Here is a 26,000-nt window from a genome sequence, read left to right as displayed (position 1 = left end):
CTTCAGTATACATATATCACTCTTCAATATACATATATCACTCTTCAGTATACATATATCGCTTTCCAATATACATATATCACTCTTCAATATACATATATCACTCTTCAGTATACATATATCGCTTTCCAATATACATATATCACTCTTCAATGTACATATATCACTCTTCAGTATACATATATCGCTTTTCAATATACATATATCACTCTTCAGTATACATATATCGCTTTTCAGTATACATATATCACTCTTCAATATACATATAAAACAAACATTTGATTCAATGAATTAGTAGACCACTCAATCGAGTAATAAACTAATTAAAATCTAGCAAATAATCATGAAAGTGGACACTCTATCAGTGACAATGGATTAGCAATTATTAAATGGTGAATTAAATAGCCTACTTGAATTTAACTAAATCGAATTTGTATACGTTTTTCAATAATCGAGTGTACACGTGTGTTCTTTTCTGCTTTTAAAAAAACAGTCCTGTCGAATTTTCACATGTAAATACTACAAAGCCCTGAATTCATCATGCCAATAGTTATTGTAATACCCCATTTCGTTTTATAAACGTTTTGATTATGTAATTACATTATTAATTAATTACAGCTTATATTTGTATTGTAGAAATCTTAGACTATAAACTTATGTAGGACCGAGTTTAAATGATGTGACGCTCTCCTGTCACATGTAAATTACAGTACCTGTTTGCACAAACATTTTCCCGCGAAATGAACACAAAACAGATGAACAAAGTAAACAAACAAAATGTGTGGACATTTGTTGGATAAAGCTACATTGTATGCATTTCATTGTTCAGTGTGTTGCAGAGCTCTGGTACTGTGTTGCACCTCTATGGAAGACCGGTGAGGACAGCGACCTGCGACCAGCAGTTTTGCAACTCTCAGGTCGCAGGTCGCTGTCCTCACCGGTCTTCCATGCACCTCAGACCAGAGGTACGAGGTTGCCGTTGCACGTCTGGGTGGGCACGGGTACAGTATGACGTCAGATATGCCACGTGATAAATCTATTTATAACTCAAGGAAACGAAAAGGGGAAGTTGACATCTAAACACTGGACTTTGTGAGATATCGCGTAGACTGACCAGAGTCCGCGAATCTTTGTGGAAATTGGCTGAAAATTACCTTTAAGAGTACACACAGAAAGTAGGGTAAGGTAAAGCAACTTTGCATTATTGTTCTGTCATGAAATGTGAAAGTTACGTAAAGTTGTGAGGTCGTCTTCGGTGGGTGGATATAGGGATACTGTTTGTCGGTGCAGGCAGCGACGTACCCTTGTACCTCAGACCATAGTGCTCTGGGCTTGTACTACCAGGAAATAAACGAACCACCCTCCAACATTCGGACACTTTCTCTTTTTCTCCACTCTGTTTATATCATTCGTGTTCCCGAGTCTACATACAGGAGGTTAGCACTCAGACCAAAGGAAAACACGCTAACACTGTGCTGTTTTTATCAAAATACGAACTCTCTGCCCCGCCCATGTCGCCTTGCAACAGCAGTGCAATGGGTAGTGTAGGCAGCCTTTGTTACACGTGTACTTCCCAATGCATCCTCGGACCCACCCCTTCGCTTCCAACATCGCCAATTTTCTGTCTAGGTGGGATTGAACAATTTGAACCTTTTCATCGATCTTCTAGTTAGTGCCATATGTTTGATAAGGGGGGTGGGGGGGGGGGGGGGGCTAACGAAAATCAGTGTCACTACCTCCGTGAAAGCTTTGGCATATTGCAGTTACTTACTACTGGCAGTAGACCTCGAGGTGATAATCTTCACCAGGGTCCTTCCCAATTTGAATAGAGTAAATTTAACCATAGACCCCACATGAACATGATGAAATGATTTAACTCCATGGATAAAGTAACTTAAGAAATTTATGGACTATATTCATGTCTCACAATATTTGTAGAACCTTTATATGATTTCATCGTCAATATCTTAGCAAAGTGCATTAATTCAATTTGATTTTTCCGTTTCTATTTAACAATGTCAATAGTTTGATGTTTAATATATAAATAAATCACTGGGTTTATCTTTAATTTGTACATTCACCCCTCCCCATCTATTTTTATCTGGGTTTACATTTGTTCATCTCGGTTTAGGTGTACTCCTGTGTTTGTTTTATGCATGTTGATAAAAGACATTTGTGGAAATGAAATGAAATTAAGGTAAAATTTTGAGATTGTCACAATATTATAAGTCACCAATAGGACTCCATTAAACACACTAGTGTAAATTTATAAATCATGATAGTATGTCAGTGGAATGATATATGATAATAATTACATGTAATCACAAACAGATGATGTCAATAAGTCAGAAAAATGCTTTATCCATTCCCAGGTCATTGGAATCATTAACCCAGAGTTCACACCAGGGTTGGTGATAATTCACTGACCCTAACAGTGTATTTACTATTCATGATATAATTGATTAAATTATTACTATATAAATGTCATATGTAATTACACAGACATGCAGAAACTAACAGTGGAGTCAAAATCTTTATGACCTGGATATAGGCGTTGCTGTCTGAGGTTGTAAGCTGAAGCCTGAAGGACCCGACTTGAGGAGGGCCCATAAGTACTACTGAGGTCCACAAAACCCATATCCTGGCCGTAAAGGTTTTATCACATAATACTCAATGTAGTGGCACAGAAACATTATTTAAATCACATAACCACATAAATTGATAGTAAAACATTTGTTTTATTTTCTAAAATGTAAAGATATTTAGAAAAAAGTAAAAACAAATTACTTAGTGAATGGATATGACGAGTGCACCATTTGCCATATTTGGGCAAAGTGTGCCAGGGCGTGTTATGGAAAATGATTGCATGGATTTGATGCACATGCTCTCCATCAATTTACATAGGAAGAGATACTTAGGTATATGATGATAACTTTGCTATCATTCTCTCTTTATTTTTATGTCCAGATCAAAAGAAAAATGCCAGAATCACATACTTTTGGAGCGAATCCTATAACCTGTCATGCTTTCAATGGTGACAGAAGTCGTAAGTATTCTCTACTTCACATAATATGTTTAATCAAAGATCACTATATTAGCTACAGTTTCAAAAGAGAAATGTTCAGTCTATTATAATGTTTACTGTTCATTCTTTTACCATGTATGTAAATCAAAAGAACACAACAGCCTATCAAGTGTGTGCTAACAACATCATAATCTGTACTACCGTAACTGGGATTGAATACTTTCAGTCATCATATAATTTATTTATTTCAATAGTAAGCTTGTTATAATATCTATGACAAACAGAATACAACAATGACATGGTAAAAGGATTGATTACAATATCCAAAACTTTGACATTCTCATAAACCAGAACATTTACCACTGACGTTTGGCAGTGCGTGTCTCAGACAGTACCATACAGAGGCCTGGAGTTTTATAACAAGGGACCTGACTCCATAGTTGGACTGATTCTACTTTTTGTAATAAATTAAAATATCGTTAAATGTTTTTTAACACCAAGTCATACCAGTATAATGACTTTCTTAGCTTGTATTTCCTTTCTTTTGTGTTTGCTTAAAATTATGTGGTAAATTTATTCTAATCTAGTAAGTTTTATTGTATTTACTTTAACATATATTTTGCTTTTAATATTTCTGTTTTGTAAGGACTTGTTCACTATTTTTCATCAGTTGTATGTTAAAAAATCCCAATATTTATGTAAGTCCCATGTATAATACAGAATAAGTTCCAAAAGGAAGAGTTTATACAGATAATAAAATTTGAGTTATAGAGATATGTGGATGTAATAATCTGTTTATGTTATCATTTTATAACAGAAATTGCTATAGCTCCTAACAACAATGAGGTTCACATCTACAAGAAAGTTGGTGCCAAGTGGGAGAAAGCTAGTGTTTTATCTGAGGTAAGATTTGACCATACAATAGGATTTATGTGCTTGGTACATTGAATTTAGTAGTTATTTTGTATATGACTTTGTTTCACATTCAAATTTGAATTATGAAAATGGACTCTGAAACATGAATTTGTGTACAAAAACTTTTTAAAAGCCAAAAGTTATTGATTGAACTTTGATTAAATCTCCTTATTTCTTTGTTGAACCATAGATCTGGTTCATGCCATGGTGTATGGCCCAAACCAAAGATCTGGTTCATGCCATGGTGTATGATCCAACCAAAGATCTGGTTCATGCCATGGTGTATGGTCCAAACCATAGATCTGATTCATGCCATGGTTTATGGTCCAAACCAAAGATCTGGTTCATGCCATGGTGTAATAGTGTATGGTCCAACCATGCCATGGTTTATGGTCCAAACCAAATATCTGGTTCATGCCATGGTTTATGGTCCAAACCATAGATCTGGTTCATGCCATGCAGTCGGTGTAATGGTCCAGCCATAGATCTGGTTCATGCCATGGTGTATGGTTCAAACCAAAGATCTGGTTCATGCCATGGTGTAATAGTGTATGGTCCAACCATGCCATGGTGTATGGTCCAACCAAAGATCTGGTTCATGCCATAGTGTATGGTCCAACCATAGATCTGGTTCATGCCATGGTGTATGGTCCAACCATAGATCTGGTTCATGCCATGGTGTATGGTCCAACCAAGGAACTTCATGTCATTGTAACATCTTCTAAGCACCAAGTTGATTATAGATAATATACATTTGCTTCTACAGCACAGCCAGCGTGTGACCAGTGTTGCTTGGGCACCTAAGAGTAATAGGATTGTTACATGTGGAACTGTAAGTTGGGATTATTTTTAATGATGTATACTTATTTATAGTTATGTGGAGTTGGTATGCTATTAAACTTGCTCAAGTTTCTGGGTTTTTGCCATTCCTTATTTGAATATAACTGTTTTGATGAAAAAGGCAAGAGTGTTCTTTTGTGTGAAATGATAACTGAGTGAGTGATTGCAAACTAGTCAGGTGAATGTGTAGGGCCTTTTGGGGACTACTAGTAACCGGTAAAAATGAAAACAAGTTGAGGACATCTTGCTTTACAAAACTCAAAATGAATACCAAACTCAAAACATTTGAAGCTTATGAAACAAACAAAAAATGTCCCAAGGGACTGTGCCAGTCTACTGTATTATTTATTGTGAGGGTGTCAGCTACATCAAGCTGAGATATTAATTATTAAACATTTGTGGAAGTATAGAAATTGATTCTGTCGATTTGAGATGTTTTTGGATAAACACAACTTTCCAACACTTTGTAAAAATCTTTTAATATTTTATTGATGTTCATTTCAAATAATACAATATTGAAAATACAGGAAACTGAGGAAATGTTGAAATGATCATGTATATTTGTAGTTTCCAAGTCGACTTGTTCTTATTTCATTGCATTTCATAACTTCTGTAGGATCGTAATGCCTATGTGTGGACTCTGCAAGGCAGTGAATGGAAACCAACATTGGTTATCTTGCGTATTAACCGTGCTGCTACTTTTGTGAGATGGTCACCACAAGGTTTGTAAAAGTACTTCATTCATTACAATTATTCTGCCAGGAATGTACGGCTACTATTGAAGCATAATGTTTATACCATTACTTGTAGAACTCGTATATGACCACTTTTATGCCATAAAATCAATCTGATTATCTCACTGGGTTGCTTTGTTTACCACTATTTCCTTCGTATTTCGTTGCCGATTTGTTTTTCCATGGATTATGTTCAATTTAACACACATTTCTGACTTTCAACACAGAAAACAAGTTTGCCGTTGCCAGTGGTGCTCGCCTCATCTCTGTATGCTACTTCAACAAGGAGAATGATTGGTGAGTTATAAAAAAAAAAGGGAACACCACTCCAGGAAATGAACATTTTTGAAAAGGCATTTTTATAAACTCTCGGTCTTGAGAGTTGATCCTTTCATGATTTCACATCACAATAAATGCGATTGCCAAAAAATGGCAAATCGAAACTTACTGCATGTTCATTGTTCTAGCAGTGGCCCACTGTTGCATCATGGGACTTAGCAGACATACATATGTATTAGATGAACAATGAATATTCATGACTAGTTATCTGAATGGAACAAGCAAGCTCAGAAGTCATGAATATCTGTTGTTCATCTAATCTATATTCTTGTCTGCTGACTACCATGTGGCAATGCTGGTTGCTAGGACAATGAATGTAAAGCCATTTTGGGCAATCGCATCGAATATTTAAGATGTGAAATCATGAAATTACTCCAGAACCCAAAGTTTACAAATTTGCAACCTTTAGTTCCTGGAGTGGCATTTCCCTTTAAGATTCTTCTTTGGAAACCATGAAATACAGAAATCATTTAAAAACCTAGGTCCTGGTATTGGTGTTACCATACAGCCATACGGATTACATGGGATTATTCTTTGGTTCAGGACCAACTGTTCTATAACTCTACTGTTGTTCATACTTAAATTTTTCGTATTTTAACTTTTGAGTTTAAGTTTAAAACCATTTTTGGAAACATGCAAGATTTCAGTCACACTTTATAAAACCAAATTTTGTTGTTGTCAATAAACAAAATGAAAACTCATGAAATAAGTTCATAACTGTAACTGGTTGATGTCAGTCAAGATATTGATCTGCAAAATGTGATTTCAACTACTGTGACCATCAATATACAAGGTCATGTTGATACATATATAATTGTATATCTTGTAGGTGGGAAAGTAAGCATATAAAGAAGCCTATAAGATCTACAGTGACCAGCCTTGACTGGCATCCCAACAACATTCTACTTGCTGCTGGATCCACTGACTTCAAAGCAAGGTAAGGATATGAAGCCCCCCCCCCCCCCCCCCCCCCCCCCTTCCCAGTGCAGTGATATAAATAGGACTATGGTGTAGATATAAGGACTGGATGCATTCATGAACAGTTGCTGAATTTCTGACTATATCATATCATATATCATATCTAATCCATATCGATTCCTTACGGTCTGTAGACTAAATTATTTATTGTTAATGGTGCTCCTGGTAATAATTCACTAAACTGAGTGATTAAAGGAGTATACACAGCCTGGAATCTTTACTTACTTTGCCTATGTTGCTTTTAGTGTTTAGTTTCTGTCCAGTCAGCATTATCACAGTGAATTTGATCAGTCAGTCTGCCTACCTGTCTCTGACAGTCTGCTTGCCTACATGACTGTCTGTCTGTCTCTGCCAGTCAGTCTGTCTGTCTGTCTACTTCATCTATCTGTCTGTTTGCCTGTCTGTTTGCCATGTCCACAGTCTGTGTGTGTCAGTCTATTCATCTATCTATCAACAAATAGCCAGACAAACATATACATTCCTGTTGTTTGATAGCTAATTTAATACTTTTATCATGTTTCACAAGTATAATTTGATAGCAAGGCAAACAATGTTACTTTACAGAGTCTTCGCTACTTACATCAAGGATTTAGGAGAAAGCAAGCCTTCAGAAACTCCATGGGGTTCCAAGATGACGTTTGGTAACATGTTATATGAACACGGAGGTGGTGGTAAGAGATCTGTTATTAGCACAACTGAAGTGATAGGGTTCAGTAGTGCTGTAGGCATGGCAAAGTGTGTGTGTTTGTGTGTGTGTGTGTGTGTGTGTGCGTGCGTGTGTGCGTGCGTGCGTGCATGTGTGTGTGTGTGTAAACAACTTAAAGTCAAAAACTGCCAGGCCGATTGCCATGATATTTGGTGGGTGCATTTACCTTGGGTGTCTAGTTTGGAGATCTTACCACCGGTGTATTGGGTCAAAAAATGTGATTTTGGGTCAAAAAACTTAAACTCCAAAACTACTGGGCAGATCAGTCTGAAACTTTGTGGGAACATTTGTAGGAGTGTTTAGATAAAGAATTGTTCATGACATGATGATTCCATCAGTGATATGCAAAATAGAGCTAAATGTATCTTTTTGGTCAAAAATCTTTAATTCCAAAAGTAATGAGCAGATTGGGCTGAAATTTCATGGGGATGCACCTCGGGATGTATAGATGAAGAAGTATTAAGCATATAATGATCTCACCAGTGACATGCAAATTAGGTGTAACATGTGAATTTTGGTCAAAAACATCTCAAAAAGTGCTCGGTCAATGAGACTGGAACTTGGTTAGATGTTTCTAGAAGTGTTATTCTGCAGATTTTGTTCAAAATATTTTGACACAATTGGCCTAGCAAGCATGACCACGCCCTTAGTAACAACCAAATGGCAGGCAAGTGAGTAAACATTCAAAAAATGTATACAAATACCCCTAGCAACCATGACCACGCCAACAGGAACAGTCAAAACTGCGGTGTATTTCACAAAGATAACAGGGATTAATAGACATGAATAAACATTCAAAAAATGTATGTAAATGTGCCTAGCAACAAGACCACACCCATAGCAACAGCCAAATGATCACATATAATGCAAAGATAACAACAGGGATTAATAGCCAAATGAATAAACATTCAAGAAAATGTATGCAAATATGTCGAGCAACATGACCATGCCCATAGCATCAGCCAAATGATTGCGTATATTGCAAAGATAACAACAGGGTTGGATAGGCAACTGGGTAGTCATTCAGCAAATGAACACCTATACCTAGCATGGATTAGCAAGTGGGTAAACATTATTTAAAACTGTACAGCTGTGTTACAACACCATTGGTGCTATTTTTTGTTAGATATAATACACCACGATTTGGTTAATGGAAAAACAAAAGATTTCATAGTTTGGCTAGCGTTGAAAATTCTCCCTTGTCTTGTTACTTTTCAGTGATGAAAGTTATTTTGAAATACCAAGAAAGAAATGTGGAACAGAACCTTAAATCATAAAGTCAGTATATGGAAATGGTTGAAATGTAACTTTTACTGATGTAAAGTTTACTGATTTTGTCTTAGGTGGTTGGGTGCATGGTGTCAGCTTCTCTGAGAGTGGTAACAAGTTAGCATGGGTCAGTCATGACAGCTCTGTACATGTAGTAGATGCTGCTCAGGAGAAAACTGTATCTGTGGTGAAAACTGAATTCCTACCATTCCTGGCTTGTAGTTGGATCACTGAGAATAACTTGGTTGTGGTGGTAAGTTCAGAGATTTCTCTCTTTCACTCACTCACATACTCACAACCCTCCCCACCCTCCCCAACACACACACACACACACACACACACACACACACACACACACACACACACACACACACACACACACACACACACACACACACAGACACGCGTGCGCGCACAGTACTTTCCTTTCAAAATAAAACAAAAATGTTCTTTCTTATTTTGTTCAGGGTCATGACTGCAATCCACTTCTGTTCTGCAATGACGGCAAAGAAAACACTAAATTTGTGAAAAAGTTGGATGCTGCAGGTGGTGAAAAAGAGACAGGCAAGATCAGGTATTCATACAATGGTTATTCATGCATCGGCATTCAAAACTTATCTTCTATTAGGGATAGCTGAATAATCAGATATCATTCCTCAATATTTTTCTTCATTCACTCAAGTAAAATACAAGTGACTTAAGGGGCCCTGTCACCACAAGTCAAAGCCAAGTAGTGATAATTAGATATTATTCCCTAATTAAATAATACAATATAATAATAGTACTACACTTAGTAGTGACAAAACTCTTATGGCATGAGTATTTTTCAACAGAATAAAGAAACATATTAATAATTATATGAACACAAGCATAATTTATGCACAATAGGAAAAATACTAGCGGTTTTGGACATTTGGACCCATTCATGATGGTATGCTTCCATTAGCCAGCAAGTGTAATTTGAAGTTCTTCCTTAGCTACAATTCATAAATTCCTGAATGAGTCAAAATTGGGTCCAGGCAAAATAGACAGTTCTCTTTTCAGTGAAGATTAAAACCCTTGAAAATATGACAATATGATATTTCACTGTGTAAAGACAAGTTAAATATGCTCCTGTCAAGAAGGAGTGTAATATGTTCCAAAGAATGGTGATGTTAGTGATTGTTAAGACTACCATTGCCAGCTTCCTGTCACCAAATACATGTAGAACTGAAACTCGGTTAGTGAAATAATCTGTCAAATGTAACAGTAAATGTTGAAGGAAAAGTGATCCATCTACCATCGAGGTGTACACATCCATAGCATTGGTAAATTTCTTGATGTTCTCCATACTTGTTGTAGTGCTATGGACCTATTCAAAGGTATGGACAAGAAAGGTACCACTGATACTAGTGGTACAAAACAAAATACTGTTCACCAGAATACCATCACGTAAGTATGCATTTTGGAATTGTTATTACATAGCGTTGATAGGGAACCCTGGTTATACTCTCAAGAACTCGGATGTTGCCTACCTGCCTACCACTCTTAACAAATATAACGGATATGTTTTAATATATCCAGATATTACTAGATATACCAGATATGCTCCAGATATTACTGGTTATACCGGATATGTCATAAGATATCCAGATATTACTAGATATACCAGATGTCTTAATATCTCCAGATATTACTAGGCTAAGATATGGGTTCAGCCTAAACTTTTAGATAGTAAGGAATTTATTTCAAATGTGAGAATGCAATCTGAATAGATGTATAAAGCAAACAAATACTAGTACTATATAATTATGCAGTAAGGGCACATCTTTCAAATACCGTATATACAAATTACAATCAATCAATCAAAAGAATCTGTATAAGCACCAAAATCCAGTACAATGTAATGTTCTATGTCGCTGAACAGGAACAATAGTAGATTGTAGTAAAAGTTAGAACGGTCTTGTGAACAGATTCTTTTTGATATCCTTGAATTTATCGAGTGGGTGATGAAGTTCAAGTGCTATACTGTTCCAGAAAAGGGGCACAGCTCGTGAGAACACACGCTCACCGTATGACTTTGTATTACAACAGGGTATAATATACCTCAACACTGAAGTATTACCATGCCAGGAGAAATTAGAAACCAGACAGAGTTTTACTCAATAATTTGACAACAGTCTCTGACAGAGTAGAGTGGAAGAGTACCTCCTGCTTTTATCTTCACAATCTAACCAAGTAATGCATTTGAATTTCAGAGAGATATCCATCTATGCTGGTAACAAGGCCAGTGCCTCCAAGTTTTGTACCTCTGGTGTGGATGGTAAACTTGTTATCTGGAATGCTTAAGGTATGATGCAGCAAATTCTGATTTTCAATCCTTGAAGCAGTAGGGAAGATATTAAATATATTAATATTAATGAAACAGGAAATTGAAAGTTGAATACTGACAAAGCTTGCGAGAGAAATTTTTTGGAAATCATGTACCTGAAATATCTGAGCCATTTGTATGATAACATTCTAAACATAAATACATGTACCTTTTTTGTGGGATATGTACTTTACTATCCTTTGCAGTATAGATATGTGTATGGCCAGCTACTACAATAAAATCTAAGAATTAGAAAGCAATGCTGTTTTGTGCCATGTAGTAATATTATAATTTTGTCTTGGTTACAGGACCACACATATCGGACGTATAGAAGCTGCTACTGCAGAGTACAATGCTTGACACCACTGGTGCCGGACATCATTGGATAAAAATTAACATAGATGTACTTTAATACTTATTATTCAAGATATTATAGACCTTTTCAACCAATAGCGCCCTCTACCAGGCAAAGAGTTATATGTTGACAGATATAGCCGACAACACTTTCATTTAATACATGACACATTTTAAGATGAACTTGAAGGATGGCCATATAGCCCACCTGCCACTAGAGGGTGCTATTTGTCAAAATACAAATTATCATCCCTTCATGCTTTATTGCTTTAAAATGCAAAATATTTGTTTAATTGATTTCTATGTACCTATTATTATCAACATATATTTTGAACAAGTCTTCGCCATGATATCCAGATTCAAAAAGGCACAATTAATGACATTAATTTCAGAAATATCCTAAAAATGAGACCCATTATGCAATAAATCATTGTAGGTAACAAAAAATGTTGTAACCAAAATTGACAAGTGACACATAGTTGCCAACAGGTAGGTGTGTGGGACCAACAATTCGGGGAAATTTTTTCTTAATTTACCCAAATTTGGACCAATCAGGATAATGTTTATCGTGTCAATAACTGACAATAATCATTATGAAAAGAGGAAACTGTCCCCCGTACATTCCAAAGAATGCATTTCAGTTCACACAGCTATTTCTATTTTTGAGGGCAAGTTTTCCTTACATCTTACAAAACTGTAAAATCTTGCATATTGAATGTGAGTAGAGGTTAAAAAAGCATACCACCTATGTAATAATACATTCCATGTATTTCTCAAATGTACTGGGTGGGAAAGCAAAGTGATGAGTTTTTACAAAATTTCTTTGGAAAGACATGAATAGTGGTCTGTAGTAATATACAGTATTAGTAATGTATGAAAAAGTGGTTAACATGTCAACGTACGTTGAACATTTTATATTCACAATATTATGAATTTCTGTCTGTAAAGTGATTATACGGATAGAAGAAGCATGATGATTGGCCAGCACAAGTTGGAGTCTACAATAGTACAACAAAGATGAGACGTGCATGATTATTGGCCACCTTGAAAAACAGAGCTATCATATACAAGAAAGAGAGTACATAAATTTACCAAGTGTACCAACATTTACATTCCATTTATAGGGTCACAACTCACAATTTAAGAAATAAACAGACATAACACATCTTTCACTTATTGTGTGTTTATTTTATTACAACCAGCCCCCATAACCCTTCTGTATTTATGAAGTGCAACCTGTTAGAAATATTCCTATATTTCCTGTTAATTGACATCATTCACAATGAAAGATGTGCAAATGAAAGCCTTTAAACCATGGTAACTAGTGTAACTGACAGCTATTCTGTCGATCAAATATCCTAACATAGCCTCCGTCGTAGGCTGGATTTAAATCTGTGAAAATGAAAGGACATCGTGTAAATTCACCATGTTAAAACAAGATAAAATACATTAGTTTTATTCACTCTGACTTATCAGTAGGGAACTAACATTGAGTTGTTTGACAACTTCTGTTGAATGAATTGACTTCTATCTTTATTGTATGTCATCAATACATTTAATGGAAGTTCCCTAGTATGTGCCCTAGCAAGGCACATACCTCACATCCGTCTAAGTTCAGATTCGTTTCAGCTTTGTCTTGAAAGTGAAAGTGACTGAAACCAGCATATTTTATCTTGTTTAATATCCAAGTTTTATTAAACAGTGAATTGACAAGGTATCCTTTCCCTTGTCAAAAATTAATTTGCTTATCAAATCAAATATATATATATATATACATATCATCATTATTATTATTATTAACATTCAGGCGACCACAAGTTTCCTCCAGCTGCAGTGATCCTGGGCCATTGCTGTCAGTTGCTTTTGGCTTAACATGCCATTCACATCCCCCAGGAGACACTGGATGTATTTCAGGAACAAAATCCTTTGCAGGCCACGTTTCCCCTTTCAATGGTTTGGGATGGCTCTTTAATACTCTTGCTTATCATATGCATTCATTACTATCATCTGATTATTAAAAGTAACTATAGATTGGCAAGTGAACCGGCTACAAAAATTACAATGATTGATATAAAAATATATTATGGTTATCATTTACACTGGAAGCCATTACCATTTACATACAAATTACCTTTGTCATTCTCCCAACTCGCCACATTCAATGCAACTTTACCACAATGTAATTTACCACTGAATAAATTGAATCTTGAAATTCACATTTTCCATGATAGCAATTTGATGAACTTTCTGACAGAATTTGAAATTTGTTGTACACGTAGGAATGTTTCTGGGTAGCCCTCTCTTCTCAGAAATACTTCAAGGTCAGAGGTCAATTCAAAGGTCAATTTAATATTTATATACGCTAAAATATAGGTCAACTTTTGAGTGTGTAAATAACATTGGAATCTGTATATTGATGTGCAGACGCTGGAGAGAGATCTGTCTATGGTTGATAAAATTCTCACGTGAGAAATTTTCCCAAGTCTTTTGTTCAGAAGAAAAACATCACCAAAAGAAACTACCACCATTGAATTGGAATTCTGTATGCTACATAATTGATAGGTGTACAATTGACCTATTTCTGTCATTTTTGTATTCTGACACAAAATGTTAATTTAGGTTTTACACTTTGTATACACTATTACTGGACATTAATTCTGCTCTAGATATGTAAGTTGTCTGACTAATCGCTGGAGTACATATACCAGGAAATACACTGTGTTTATTCTGGGTCGTTTTCACATTTCTCATATACAAGTTTTGCAGCTACTATATCCTCTATAGCCATTCCTGTGAAAACAACAACAACATAATATTAGCATATTTATTTGTACTTGGCAGTTCTCCCTATTTCATGACATTGACATTCTAACAAACCAGAGCACATTTTTCAATGACACAACCAACACACTAACAGTCATTTTCTATTCATATTCTTATCTAGTTCATAGAGACCAGAACATTTTTTAGGTCATTGTTAGGTATGCAGGAGATTATCAATTGGTTGTAGTGTACTGGTGCAATGTGACTGAATTAGCTATTCATAAATACTAGTAAGCCCAAATAAAAAAAAGATGCTTGGTTCTGGTTATACCTGACCCTACCTAGTTTTTCATGCCGATCCTAAACTTTTTTTTTTACATATTTGAGAAAAAAAATAAGAAAATCACAACAATTGTGAAGTCTCGCAAGAAATAGTGGACGCGGAAACTGACATCAACTGAAAAAGACAATAACTATAAAACTGTTCGTCCTATCTGTAAATGGCTGTATATCTGATGAGAAGAAGCCAATAACACAGATACCATATGAAAACAACAGAAAAACATAACTATCTATGAGTCTTGCTGAAAAGAAACCTAATAATTTACAAACTTTATCATGTTCAATCATACCTAGGGATTTGAACACAGTTGTCTTTCCTGTGAAAGCTTCTTTAGTTCCATTCACCAAGTCTCCAATTTCACCATAAACCTCAGCTTTAGATAAGATGACATCACCTGCTTCAACCATGGCTGCATCTTTACTATCAGCATACACTACTGCATTTTGCATTAATTCAGATGACATTTCCTGCCAATCATGAGTGCAAGCACCGATACCTATTTTGACATTGTGAAAGAGTTAGAAATATGAGTTTCACAAACTCTCACAGATATGTCCAAAACACACAAGACATGTAACCATGATAAGCAGTTCTTGCATAGATGCTGGAATTCTTTCCAGGGTCTATGGTTTAGGCATTTTCCCTATCAAACGCATACAAATTCTACAAAATTTCATTTCAATTCTCTGTACCTGAAACAGACTTTTACCACCAAGGCATGTCATAAAAATTAACAATCATCTGATTTCTTTGATTTCATCTTAAATAGAATCATGATAACAAAGGAAACAAACAAGATATATAAATGCAAATTTGAAATACACATACCATTTATGTGTGCTCCTGGTTTGACCCATTGATATTGAAGTACAGGTGTCTTTGAACTGGTGGCTACAACTATAACATCGGCATCCTTAGCTGCCTCTTCAGCAGTATCACATACAGTAGCTGAGTACTCGTCAGCAAACGTCTCTGCTCTGACACGTCTGTGATTCCAGATCTTGGTCTGGAAGTAAAACAAAATGGATAGACATGATATAATATAATGAAAGTACATGGCAGCAATAATAATCAGGTTGGATATATGTGTATGCTGTTTAAGTGGCCATATCGATAAAAATAGGTATTCATTTCGGATTTTTGATTGATAAAACAACTGTACTATCTTTTTGCACTCCAAACAGAATGTGAAACAATATAAGGAATGTGAAACAATATACACCAAGTCTGTGTTTATAACTCAATAAATTGATAAAAATTGAAAACGTTTTTAAAATGTGTAAAATGTTTGTTAATATACATATGAAAACAACCTTTTACAGTTTTAGAGTTTTTAACAATTTATTAAGTTCTAAACACAGACTTGGTGTATGTTATTTCACATCGTTTTTTTTCTAGTAGGAAAACATGATCAATTAAAATTGAATAATTCTTCATCTAAACAATTGTAGAAACATCTCAACCAAACTTTAGACCAGTCTGCCTTGTAATTTTTGAACTACAGATTTTAGACCAAAAGGAGATATTTTTAGACCTAATTTGCATATCACATTCACTGATGGGATTATTCATGTCATGAACAATTCCACATCTACACATCCCCTAAGACCATTCCCACCAAATTTCAGACCAATTTGCCTAGTATAATTTCAGTTTAAAGTTTTTGACTAAAAATGACATTTTTACCCAAATCACACACATAATGCTATCATTTTATCATAAAGAATGTCAATGATTGATTTACCAAATGAAATCCACTTTCTTATCTACTTTCATTCATATCTAGTATAAAGACATATTTCAGATTATATGATCATCATAATTTTCAAAATGAAATATTACCTGTTGAAAATTGCATACTAGATGCAATGCTTGATAATGGCTTCTGGCTTGTGTACCTGCTCCAAGGATACACAGTATTTTGGAGTCTTTTGGAGCAAGATACTGTAATTGACAAAAAAAATAATAGTACATGTATCAGCATTCTGGAAAAGTGATGGTTCTGAATAGTTGATGACTATTGACACTGTCATCATAATGGCAGAGTCTGTCTACTTTATTACACTGTAAGATAGGTCATGTCGTTCTGCCCTCATTGGCCGTGAGATCGGTTAATGATATATTAGACTGTGCCGTCACATTGTACCTTACATATACTTATAAAATCAAGCTGAAGACCACCAAAACATTTAAAGCTTAGCACATTCATTGGCTGGTCTTGAATCTGTACTCTCAGCAAACACATCATTGGCAAGGAAACAGGTGTTACTTGTTAATTGATTTTAGAGACTATTAGCTGTGTCAGATGATGTCAGTTGTGTCTGATGTGATGTGAATATTAATGAATTGGTATCGATAGACTGGATCAGCCAATCAAATTAGGTGTGTGCTACTAATAACTGACTAAAGTTACACTGTATGCAGTGATCTCAACTAGATAAAGTGTAGACTTTGACTGCGATACCTTTGTAGCTACAGCTGAGGCGGCTGCTGTTCTCATGGTTGTTATAACTTCACCATCCATTATCTGTAAGACCAAAACATTCACTTTTTACAACCTGCGTAAATACAAGTAATTACCAAGTAACATATCAGTCTGTGTAAGTGTCTGTTGAGTGCGGCAAGATACTGTGTCAGTCCACCCTCACCAGCCTCCTGTTGGAGGGGTTGACTGATGTGTGAGGGTGCCCTGTCACAGCGTTTGCTTCATATATTGAAATATCACTCTTGATAAAAGTTTGATTACTTTGTGTTCACTTGTTATTTGTTTACAATCACTTTCTGTATGGACAATTACGCACTTTTAAAACATTTCTTATAGTGTTTTTTTTTACAATTAATGACTTACAAGCATGGATTTGATCAATGTTGTTTCACATAATTTTTTCCATAGATAATAAAAAAATAGTAAAGACACTTTCTTAATTAGAAATTGACTCATTTCTCATCTATATGGTTACTTAAGGTAGTATGTTTTAATTCCGTGTCATTGCATTTTATTGTGATATGAATTACATGGAATCATTTTTATTCTGGATCAACCTTTCAAAAAATCGGTTTTCACACTTAGATTTAAATCCTACTCAGAAGGGAACCTTTAATGAATATGTTCTAATAAGGTACTTACTGCTTTTAACACACCAGTCATATGATTATATAGTAAGATGGTTGCCATGTGGGTAGAGATGTCTTTATATCTATGTGCATTCTCATGATAAAAACTCACCAGCTTGCAACCTAGAGCACCATCACTGCCATCATATGCTGGCATTGAACCTATAAACCTGACATGTAAAATTCACAAGATAATTACTGTTCAATAAAATAACTTTGAAATTCAAAATATACAACAACAGCAATCAAGGTTTTAGCTTGCTAAGATAAACTAAAACTACAGTAGTGACGTGTTGACATAAGCTATTGAATAGATGTTGGTTTTATTGTACAATAGTTGAGTGTAAATCTAGTATCTAGCCATGTGGGCTACCACCCTCCAACCCCAACCCCCCACCACCACCCCCCACCACCCCACCCCCATCACGACTAACGTTTCCCATACATGTTTACTTTAATGAAGCTTTGGGCAAAAATGGAGCTCAAATGGGTGTTTTAAGTCACCTGTTGAAAGATAACATCAGCAGTGTCATCATCTCATTAAAATCAACTAAAATGTTGAGTTGTACGATGACAGGAGTAGCCAATCACAAAGGGATAGATTTTGTGATGGACATTATAGGTGTATCTGGAATGAGTTGAATGTTTCTCATAATAGGATTTTAGTACATGTGTCATGATGGGAGACGATAGTGGAAGTCCACATATGACTCGATCCTAGACTAATATAAGTTGATTGGTCCTCTTTCTGATGACTTCTATGACGTTACAGTGCAGTGTGCATTTTGGTGACTTCCAGTTACATCATTCAGGGATTAGAGTCACACAACAGAGGTAACACTATCACCCAGTTGTGTTATATCTTCCACTTTGAACAACAGTACCTAGTGTTAGTTTGTGTATATATCTCAGTAAACTGAAACCTCAATAGCCACTGTAGTATTTGCTAGGATGCTGTAAATAACAGTTTCAATAGCTATATTCATAATGAGCCCTTCTAATGTGGTTAATTTGTAAACAATGTTATAAGCTGAGGAAAGTCACCTGGTTATGTTATATTGATGTATTTGTTTTACTACATAAAAATAGTCTTCTTTGTTGCAATTGTTAAATGTAGTCATGGTTACTGACAGACTGTAAGATATGTTATGTTGTGGCAACCTCATCGACCTGTGAAAGGGGTTGACTGATGTGTGAAAATGCCCTGTCACAGCGTACCTTACAAATAAAACTAGTGTGGCCTGTGAAAGGGGTTGACTGATGTGTGAGGGCGCCCTGTCACAGTGTTCTTTACAGACTAGGTTACTGAGGTCACAATTTCCATTACATGTTCCTAAATCTATGTATACGTAAGTATCTATTTTACCCATCAGCCTCCTTGACTGGTATAACAGCTCGGACTGGTTGGATAACACCACCGGCTTCATGTTTGGAGAATTCACCCATTCCACGCTCTATGACAGGAATTAAATCAGACATTTTCAAGACTTTCTTCACTGCCTCAGCTGTGATGTACTTTGGTAGCATTGTCATGGTGATTTCGTGCAGTTACTACTTAAAAGTCAACAACACCTATGAACAAGATAGAAAATAATGAATGCATTTATCAAAATATATGTAACATCAGTAGCTAAGAAAAACACACATTTTAGAAAGAATTAGAACTGAGAATTCATTTCAATCTTTCTTGTCAAACTGTGTTTATATAATTTATATCATTGTTATTTGTTTGTTGTTAAATATTACTGATAACATCAATAAAAACTCATAAAATAAATATACCTTCATGATAAATTGTGTAGTTTAGAAATATAAAATAAAAATAAAAATATATTTATGTGTTCAAAGAATGCTGTTGTGCACAACTGATATTGAAATCCAAGCTGTTATTTTATAAAGAAGGTATTCCTTTTAGTATGAAGAGTCACTAAGTAGTTTTGAAGTTTGAATTTTTAACCAAAATTCAGAAATAATATGCATACGATACTAATGATTGGATAACCGTTTCAACAACAGCTCTTCATCTATACCCAACAAACATCACCAAATTTCAGAAAATTAGCCAGGTGGTAATTTTGAAATTTTAGTTTTTTAACAAAAAATCCCATTGTTAGGCTTCATTTGCATATCAACAATTGACAGGTCATATTGTCTTCAATAATTCTTCATCTGGACACATTTACAAACATTTCCATCAATTTTCAGAGTAATCTGCCAATAGTTTTGGAGTTTAATTTTTGATTTTAATCAGACTGCTACACACCCTAAGTAGAGTTCCTATCAAATACTATTGCACAGCAATCAGTCTGGCCAGTTCTTAAAATTGGTTCACATCCACCCCCCACCACCACCACCACACACACACACATACATACATATATACATACATTATTACATACATGTATCTAAACTTGTTTTACGTATACACTTATAACATTAGCCTATTTCATTGTAGTGTATACATTCTTTAATATCTTTATTACACTTATGTACCCAAATAGAATTGTTAATTTTCTATACAGGTGTAATAAAGTTATATCTAAGCTAATCTAATCTAATCTAATCTAATCTAATCTACATACATACATACATACATACATACATACATACATACATACATACATACATACATACATACATACATACAGACAGACAGACACAGACAGACATGCACGCACGTACGTACGTACATATACGTATGTAACTACGTATGTAAGTACGCTAAAAAAAGGATAGAAGTAAATACATGTTAAAAGTATGCCACTTCGGAGCTGCTCTTAGTGTGCTGACCCTTATTTGTAAATGCATGGCATATATTACAGTCTAGTTTACAGTATGTAAATTGGAACAATGCAAGCGGGTACAGTATATTATGAATGTCAAAAGAAGCCCTAACAATGGAGGTATTATATTATCTCCCCTAATAATGCCTTGACAGAGCCCATACATTCCTAATAGTAATACAAGCATGTCTTATCATGCATATGAAAAGTTACATGAATAATAAGACTTTCACACAATCTTGTGGACCAACTTTTTCTATATAGCTCTGTCAGACAACTGTTTTTCATATTGTCTAAATTTTAGTTTTCACCACAACTGATCCTTTCGATCTAAATCATGTATGAGATTAGGCCTAACAAAAAAATGTGTGGTTCCCATTACGCTCAATTTTAGAATACGTGGGGTTGGTAGATTTTATATTTTATTTTATCAATTTATTACGTGTGAGTGTCTAGTTCTGATTATCCATTGATTCCAAATGGTCTCTGTGTTGTTTATTTCTTCCTATCAGATGTACAGCCATTATAGATTTTACAGGGTCGGTAGTGAAAAACTAGGTGGGTCGGGTAACTGGAACCAAACAATTATTTTTTTTTAGGCCTTATAACACCTAATTTAATATATGGATTTATTGTTATGCTAAAAAATATTAAAAAACACAAACACATACTAAGTGCACAGATCAGGCACTAATGAGGTCAAGGTAGACTGTGTTCACAACACAGTAATTCATCCTCATTTGATATTCATATTTGACGGAATAGTTTCAATGAAGTTATTCACCACTGTTTAAATTATACTGCAAAACTGGCAACCGTATACTATACTTATGTCTCTGCTAAATCTCGTCAGTGGCAGAAACAAAATGCGTGGATATTGAGGTATATAATGAGACTTGTGAGAGGTTCCACCCACAGGCACGTTTGTGGACTGAATACGAGATGTGTTATTTTAACCTTTTCATATATTATTTGCCAAGTATCTCAATATTATCGATATTTTATTGTATTCTGAACCATATCTCGGGAAACAAGTGCCTGTGGTTCCACCCCTTGTGGTGAATTGTCCATATGTGCGTCAACTAAGTATCACTGCACTGCTGCATGCAGTCACTGTAAAATTACGACATATTATAAACTGTTTCTGTTAACTCACGGTGTACGTACGTCTAGTACTGGTCCTGCTTGCATACGGAGTAATCCGGGACTCGATTCTGACAATTGTCCCTCCATTCTTAGGGTTGTGTCAGTAATATAGACCAGTGCACCGTCTGCGAGCAGGACTAGTCTAGACACATACAGCCTTACATGTACCATGGATATGTATTAGTGACGTAATACATCGAATGGATCCATGCATGTCGTACAGAGATGTACTCACACTTTTCCTGAGATCTCCACCACACTGCCTACCATGAATGTGATACTAGCACTTTGCGACTCGGCCCACACTTACGACCGGCCTCAGATGTCAGACATTTGATTATGAATGGGGAAATCAATGTTCAAACGTGGAACTACCGCCTTTCAATGTCTGCTTGTATATGTGTGTACCTGTACTGGGAGCAGGCCATACAATGTAATGCCATCATGCATAGCACTCAGTAGGCGGGTCACGTCCGGTCCGGGTGATGTCATGTGACACCCTGTCTTTCGGCAAAAAAGTACATCGTGTTTTATGGTTGAGAAGGGGATATTCTCCTTACCATTGCTCAGATATTCAACCTGTACGTACTAGTAAAATATTACCATGTTCCAAAATTAAACCTCTCCATAAACCCTCAATTACGCCGAACGAAGCATTTGAACGCTGTCTACATTTTTTTTTGGGGGGGGGGGGGAACTGGTAAAAGAGCCGACTCTAAATTGTATTTGAAACAACACTTTTTTTTTTCAAATTGTTTATTGTTTCTCTTCTCGCTTTATTTTGCTTTTGTCAAATTAATTCTTATTAATTTTCCAAGCTGTCAGTCTGACACAACACATCACATAATCACACTGAGTTCTTCTTTAGAGCCACTACTTCGACTAGTTCCTGAGAACTATTATTGTGGTCCTCACCAGACTTTTTTTGTTCTCTACATTATCTATTTGTTGTTCATTTGACTTATAAATTTTGATATTTTGTACATTTGTGGACAAGTTTAGAGTACTTTGTCTGGCAATAAGAGTTATTATTATAAATTGTAGTTTATGTCAAAGGTAAGAGGTAAAAGAATGGATGCAGCTAGTAAAATTGGAAAACAGGCAGTAAAAGATAGAAGTCTGAGGGAGTTAAAGTGGGGGGGGGGGGTACGCACATTGAGCTACATGTACAGAACCAACTCTTTTAATGCTCAATACTAGAGTAGTTTGCCAATGTTATTCAAGTCTACGTACAGTACATCAATACTTTTAACTAATATCCTATTCAAGGATGGTAATTATACAAAATAATAGCGTTGTAATAAAAACCGACCTTTTTTGGAGCTGACACTGCTGACGGTACCGGTGTTAAATAAAAATAGAAAATAAGCACACAAGGTGAAGTTAAGTAACCGGCCGTGGTATACACAGGCAGACTAGGCAGGCTAGTGCACAAACAAGTTTTCTATGGCTAGTGAGAAGATGACCACATCTGTGGTATATATGCAGCTACGGTTTGAAATTGTTATTGGCTGAAAGAAATAATGTTGTCGAACTATTTGAAGTGAAGTGAATGTGTAATATAACAAATTGTTATATGCTGATCATTCATGGGTAAAAAATAAAGAACACACGAACCATGTGAACACTTGCATTGCAAGATGCGATTCACGCACTTCGATATGATTAGCGCCACCTATTGACCACATTCCTGCTAAGTTGATCGTCAACGCCCGGATTTGGTGATGATGATATGATAGTCTGTTAAAGTTCTAGGTAATTTTCCCCTTTTTATAACACTTTTGTCTATTTAACTTAATCTTTCAATGTTATGTAAGATCCAAAAACGATATGAAAAAGCGTTTATCCTGACTTGAATTCATAAAACCGACGACGTTTACGACACATTTTAAACTACAGCTTTCCAAGTTGAAGTTCTGTTCACAGTTCGTGTTAACGTACGTAACGGTAAAGGTGTATGTACGTGTAGTTCTGTTTAGAGAGGGACTTGATTGATATGACACAAGGAAAACGAAAAGAGATGATGTCAAAATTTAGTCCCGACTTACTCCGTCTGCAAGAGTTCGAGTTCGTTCGATATTCTGCAGCTGCCAATTCAAGCTGACACACAGGTATGCATGAATCGAATTATAGAATTTAGAAAGACGAAATGAAATTTATGAACTTGAATCTGCCGATATTTGCATATCAAGGAAGATATTTGTCTAGAGGCTATCCGTGACTTGGATTCTCGTTCCAAATAATCAAGCTGTAGACTATGTCAGAAAATGTTGTTTTTGTTCAGTACATGACGACATGATCATGGTGTGGGTAGTATTTTACGGATAACCTATTAAGGGGAGAACCATTTGATTTCGGGGGGGGGGGGGTGATATGGCCGCAATTGTTCTCCCATCACGGTGACAGCAAATTTATTTTCTATTGTCAGTCCTACATCAAATTATTTTTTCCATATGCAGAAGCAATGCAATTTGTTTTCTTCCCAGTTACCAATTTTGTAACGTGCAGTTCATAACTATACCTACACTTCACTGGTTCACAACTAACTTGTTCTGTGTATAAAGTAGCAATAAGTAGCAGTTTACAATCCATGCTATGAGGATATGTGGATGACAAGCAACACTCTTTGGAAAGGTAAATACCATACCAACATACTTGGTTATGGGGATGGCGGCAAAACTCTTTGGAAAGGTAAAGACCATGCCAACATACTTGGATGTGGGGATGACAAGCAACATCACTCTTTGGAAAGGTAAAGACCATACCAACATACTTGGTTATGGGGATGACAGGATACACTCTTTGGAAAGGTAAAGACCATACCAACATACTTGGATATGGGGATGGCGGCAAAACTCTTTTGAAAGGCAAAGACCATACCAATATACTTATATCTGGATGTGGGGGATGGCTGTATATTGAACCCATAGAAAATCTAAAGACCATACCAGTATATTTGGACATGACCCGGGGTGACAGGATAAGCCCTTTTAAATAAAGACCATACCAATTTTCTTGGATATGGGGATGACAGGATAAACTCTTTGGAAAGGTAATGATAATATCAAATTGTGAGGATGGGATGACTGATTGAACCCCTAGAAAATGTAGGGACCATTAACTTATTGGGATGAGGGGATAAGCCCATACAAAATGTAGGGACCATTAACTTATTGGGATGAGGGAACAAGCCCAGCATACAAAATGTATGGACAATACTAGATTTCTTGTATGTTGGGATCACGATATGAAATCACTGGAAATCATAGGATCATACCAATATTTGTTAATACGGGGATAGCAGGGTAAATGAAAAGGTGAGTTAAAAGTAACTGTTGCTGAGATTTTAGTATACTTATCTTAGCCTAGTACATTTGTTTTTCATTTGATGACACTGATGATGATAATGATGATGATGGCGACAGCAGCAATTACGACAATGACAAAGACAAAGACAGTGACGATGATGATGACAACAACAATAATGATGATGATGATGATGATGATGATGATGATGATGATGATGATGATGAATAATGATGATATGATGATGATGATGATGGTAGTGACAATGTACATGAATAAATGGTTCCTTAATATATAGTGATGATGAAAATGATGATGATAGTGATGGTGATGATGGTGATGATGGTAATGTTGTTATTATGATACTGATGATAATGACAATGATCATGCACAGACCAGACCTATATATATATATACTATTGTTCTTCTATTGTGTTACAGTTGTTACAAGTGAGACAGTTCCTATTCTCTTGCAGGGCTCTAAACAATTGTCATGCAAATGATTGGTCTGTATCCTTTACAAGTTATTTGCATGTGAATAGCATTGTAATCTGATTAGAGCTCATTCAGCTACACTCTCTCTTTACAAGGTCTGTCACAATCCACAATGCAACGACTGCTTGCTTCAAACATGTATGCACTCACACCTATGTGTATTTTTGGTGAAACACAGTCAACATTTATATAGAGTGAAACGTCATGCTCTGCTGCCAGTGACTTGATTGTATGCACTAAAGTTCTATTTCTGTAAAACCCAGTGTGTACTCTTTATGGTATGTGACTTGGAGTGAACATCGTTAGAGCATGTTTTCACATTTAGTGTTACTCCAAGGATGAGTGATATTCAAACTAGCAGCTGAGTTTGCAAGTTCCTCGGGGCACTACGATTTAGTAACTATCTAGCACGTTACGCCAGACTGTTGGATTCTTAACTTGTATTGCTGACAACGCAACAAAACATTCAAAATGGCCAGGAAATGGCATTCAATGGATAGTATTTCTTCACATTCAGACAGCAGTTTAGATATTGATAAT

The 26,000-nt window shown here is 35.7% G+C and overlaps 2 protein-coding genes across 4 annotated transcripts; one reads left to right on the top strand and one right to left on the bottom strand.

Annotated features, from left to right (window-relative positions):
* Nucleotides 1-1,050: 1,050 nt before the first annotated feature.
* On the top strand, nucleotides 1,051-12,686 carry LOC144436017 (actin-related protein 2/3 complex subunit 1A-B-like). The gene is made up of 13 exons (XM_078124688.1): nucleotides 1,051-1,180; nucleotides 2,968-3,046; nucleotides 3,843-3,928; nucleotides 4,707-4,772; nucleotides 5,397-5,502; nucleotides 5,742-5,811; nucleotides 6,683-6,790; nucleotides 7,396-7,502; nucleotides 8,881-9,059; nucleotides 9,274-9,380; nucleotides 10,148-10,237; nucleotides 11,044-11,135; nucleotides 11,465-12,686. The coding sequence occupies exons 2-12, from the start codon at nucleotides 2,980-2,982 to the stop codon at nucleotides 11,132-11,134; spliced, it is 1,077 nt and encodes a 358-aa protein (XP_077980814.1). The 5' UTR covers nucleotides 1,051-1,180; nucleotides 2,968-2,979; the 3' UTR covers nucleotide 11,135; nucleotides 11,465-12,686.
* A 9-nt stretch (nucleotides 12,687-12,695) lies between these two features.
* LOC144436018 (ketimine reductase mu-crystallin-like) lies at nucleotides 12,696-22,056 on the bottom strand. 3 transcript variants are annotated; one of them, XM_078124689.1, is made up of 8 exons: nucleotides 21,895-22,056; nucleotides 19,097-19,302; nucleotides 17,744-17,900; nucleotides 17,081-17,143; nucleotides 16,459-16,560; nucleotides 15,445-15,622; nucleotides 14,906-15,112; nucleotides 12,696-14,300 (listed from the first exon to the last, which is right to left on the bottom strand). In XM_078124689.1, exons 2-8 carry the CDS (start codon nucleotides 19,261-19,263, stop codon nucleotides 14,233-14,235), a joined length of 942 nt encoding a protein of 313 aa, XP_077980815.1. In that variant the 5' UTR covers nucleotides 19,264-19,302; nucleotides 21,895-22,056; the 3' UTR covers nucleotides 12,696-14,232. The 3 variants fall into 3 exon arrangements, with proteins under 3 accessions (XP_077980815.1, XP_077980817.1, XP_077980816.1); XM_078124691.1 differs by having other exon boundaries at nucleotides 21,828-21,895; XM_078124690.1 differs by lacking the exon at nucleotides 21,895-22,056 and adding an exon at nucleotides 21,681-21,781.
* Nucleotides 22,057-26,000: the final 3,944 nt, after the last annotated feature.

The sequence above is a fragment of the Glandiceps talaboti genome, chromosome 5 (assembly GCF_964340395.1).
Source record: "Glandiceps talaboti chromosome 5, keGlaTala1.1, whole genome shotgun sequence".
Lineage (NCBI taxonomy): Eukaryota > Metazoa > Hemichordata > Enteropneusta > Spengelidae > Glandiceps > Glandiceps talaboti.
Note: the sequence above shows the minus strand (reverse complement) of the source record. Positions and strands in the feature narration are given on the sequence as shown.

Bases quoted from the DNA above. Each gene is read 5' to 3' on its own strand.
- LOC144436017 (XM_078124688.1), top strand. From the start codon at position 2,980: ATGCCAGAATCACATACTTTTGGAGCGAATCCTATAACCTGTCATGCT. The intron at 6,791-7,395 runs GTAAGGATATGA...GTTACTTTACAG, and splicing joins TCCACTGACTTCAAAGCAAG to AGTCTTCGCTACTTACATCA. The intron at 9,060-9,273 runs GTAAGTTCAGAG...TATTTTGTTCAG, and splicing joins AGAATAACTTGGTTGTGGTG to GGTCATGACTGCAATCCACT.
- LOC144436018 (XM_078124689.1), bottom strand. From the start codon at position 19,263: ATGACAATGCTACCAAAGTACATCACAGCTGAGGCAGTGAAGAAAGTC. The intron at 17,901-19,096 runs GTAAAATAGATA...TTTACATGTCAG, and splicing joins CCAGTCAAGGAGGCTGATGG to GTTTATAGGTTCAATGCCAG. The intron at 16,561-17,080 runs GTATCGCAGTCA...TGTCAATTACAG, and splicing joins CCTCAGCTGTAGCTACAAAG to TATCTTGCTCCAAAAGACTC.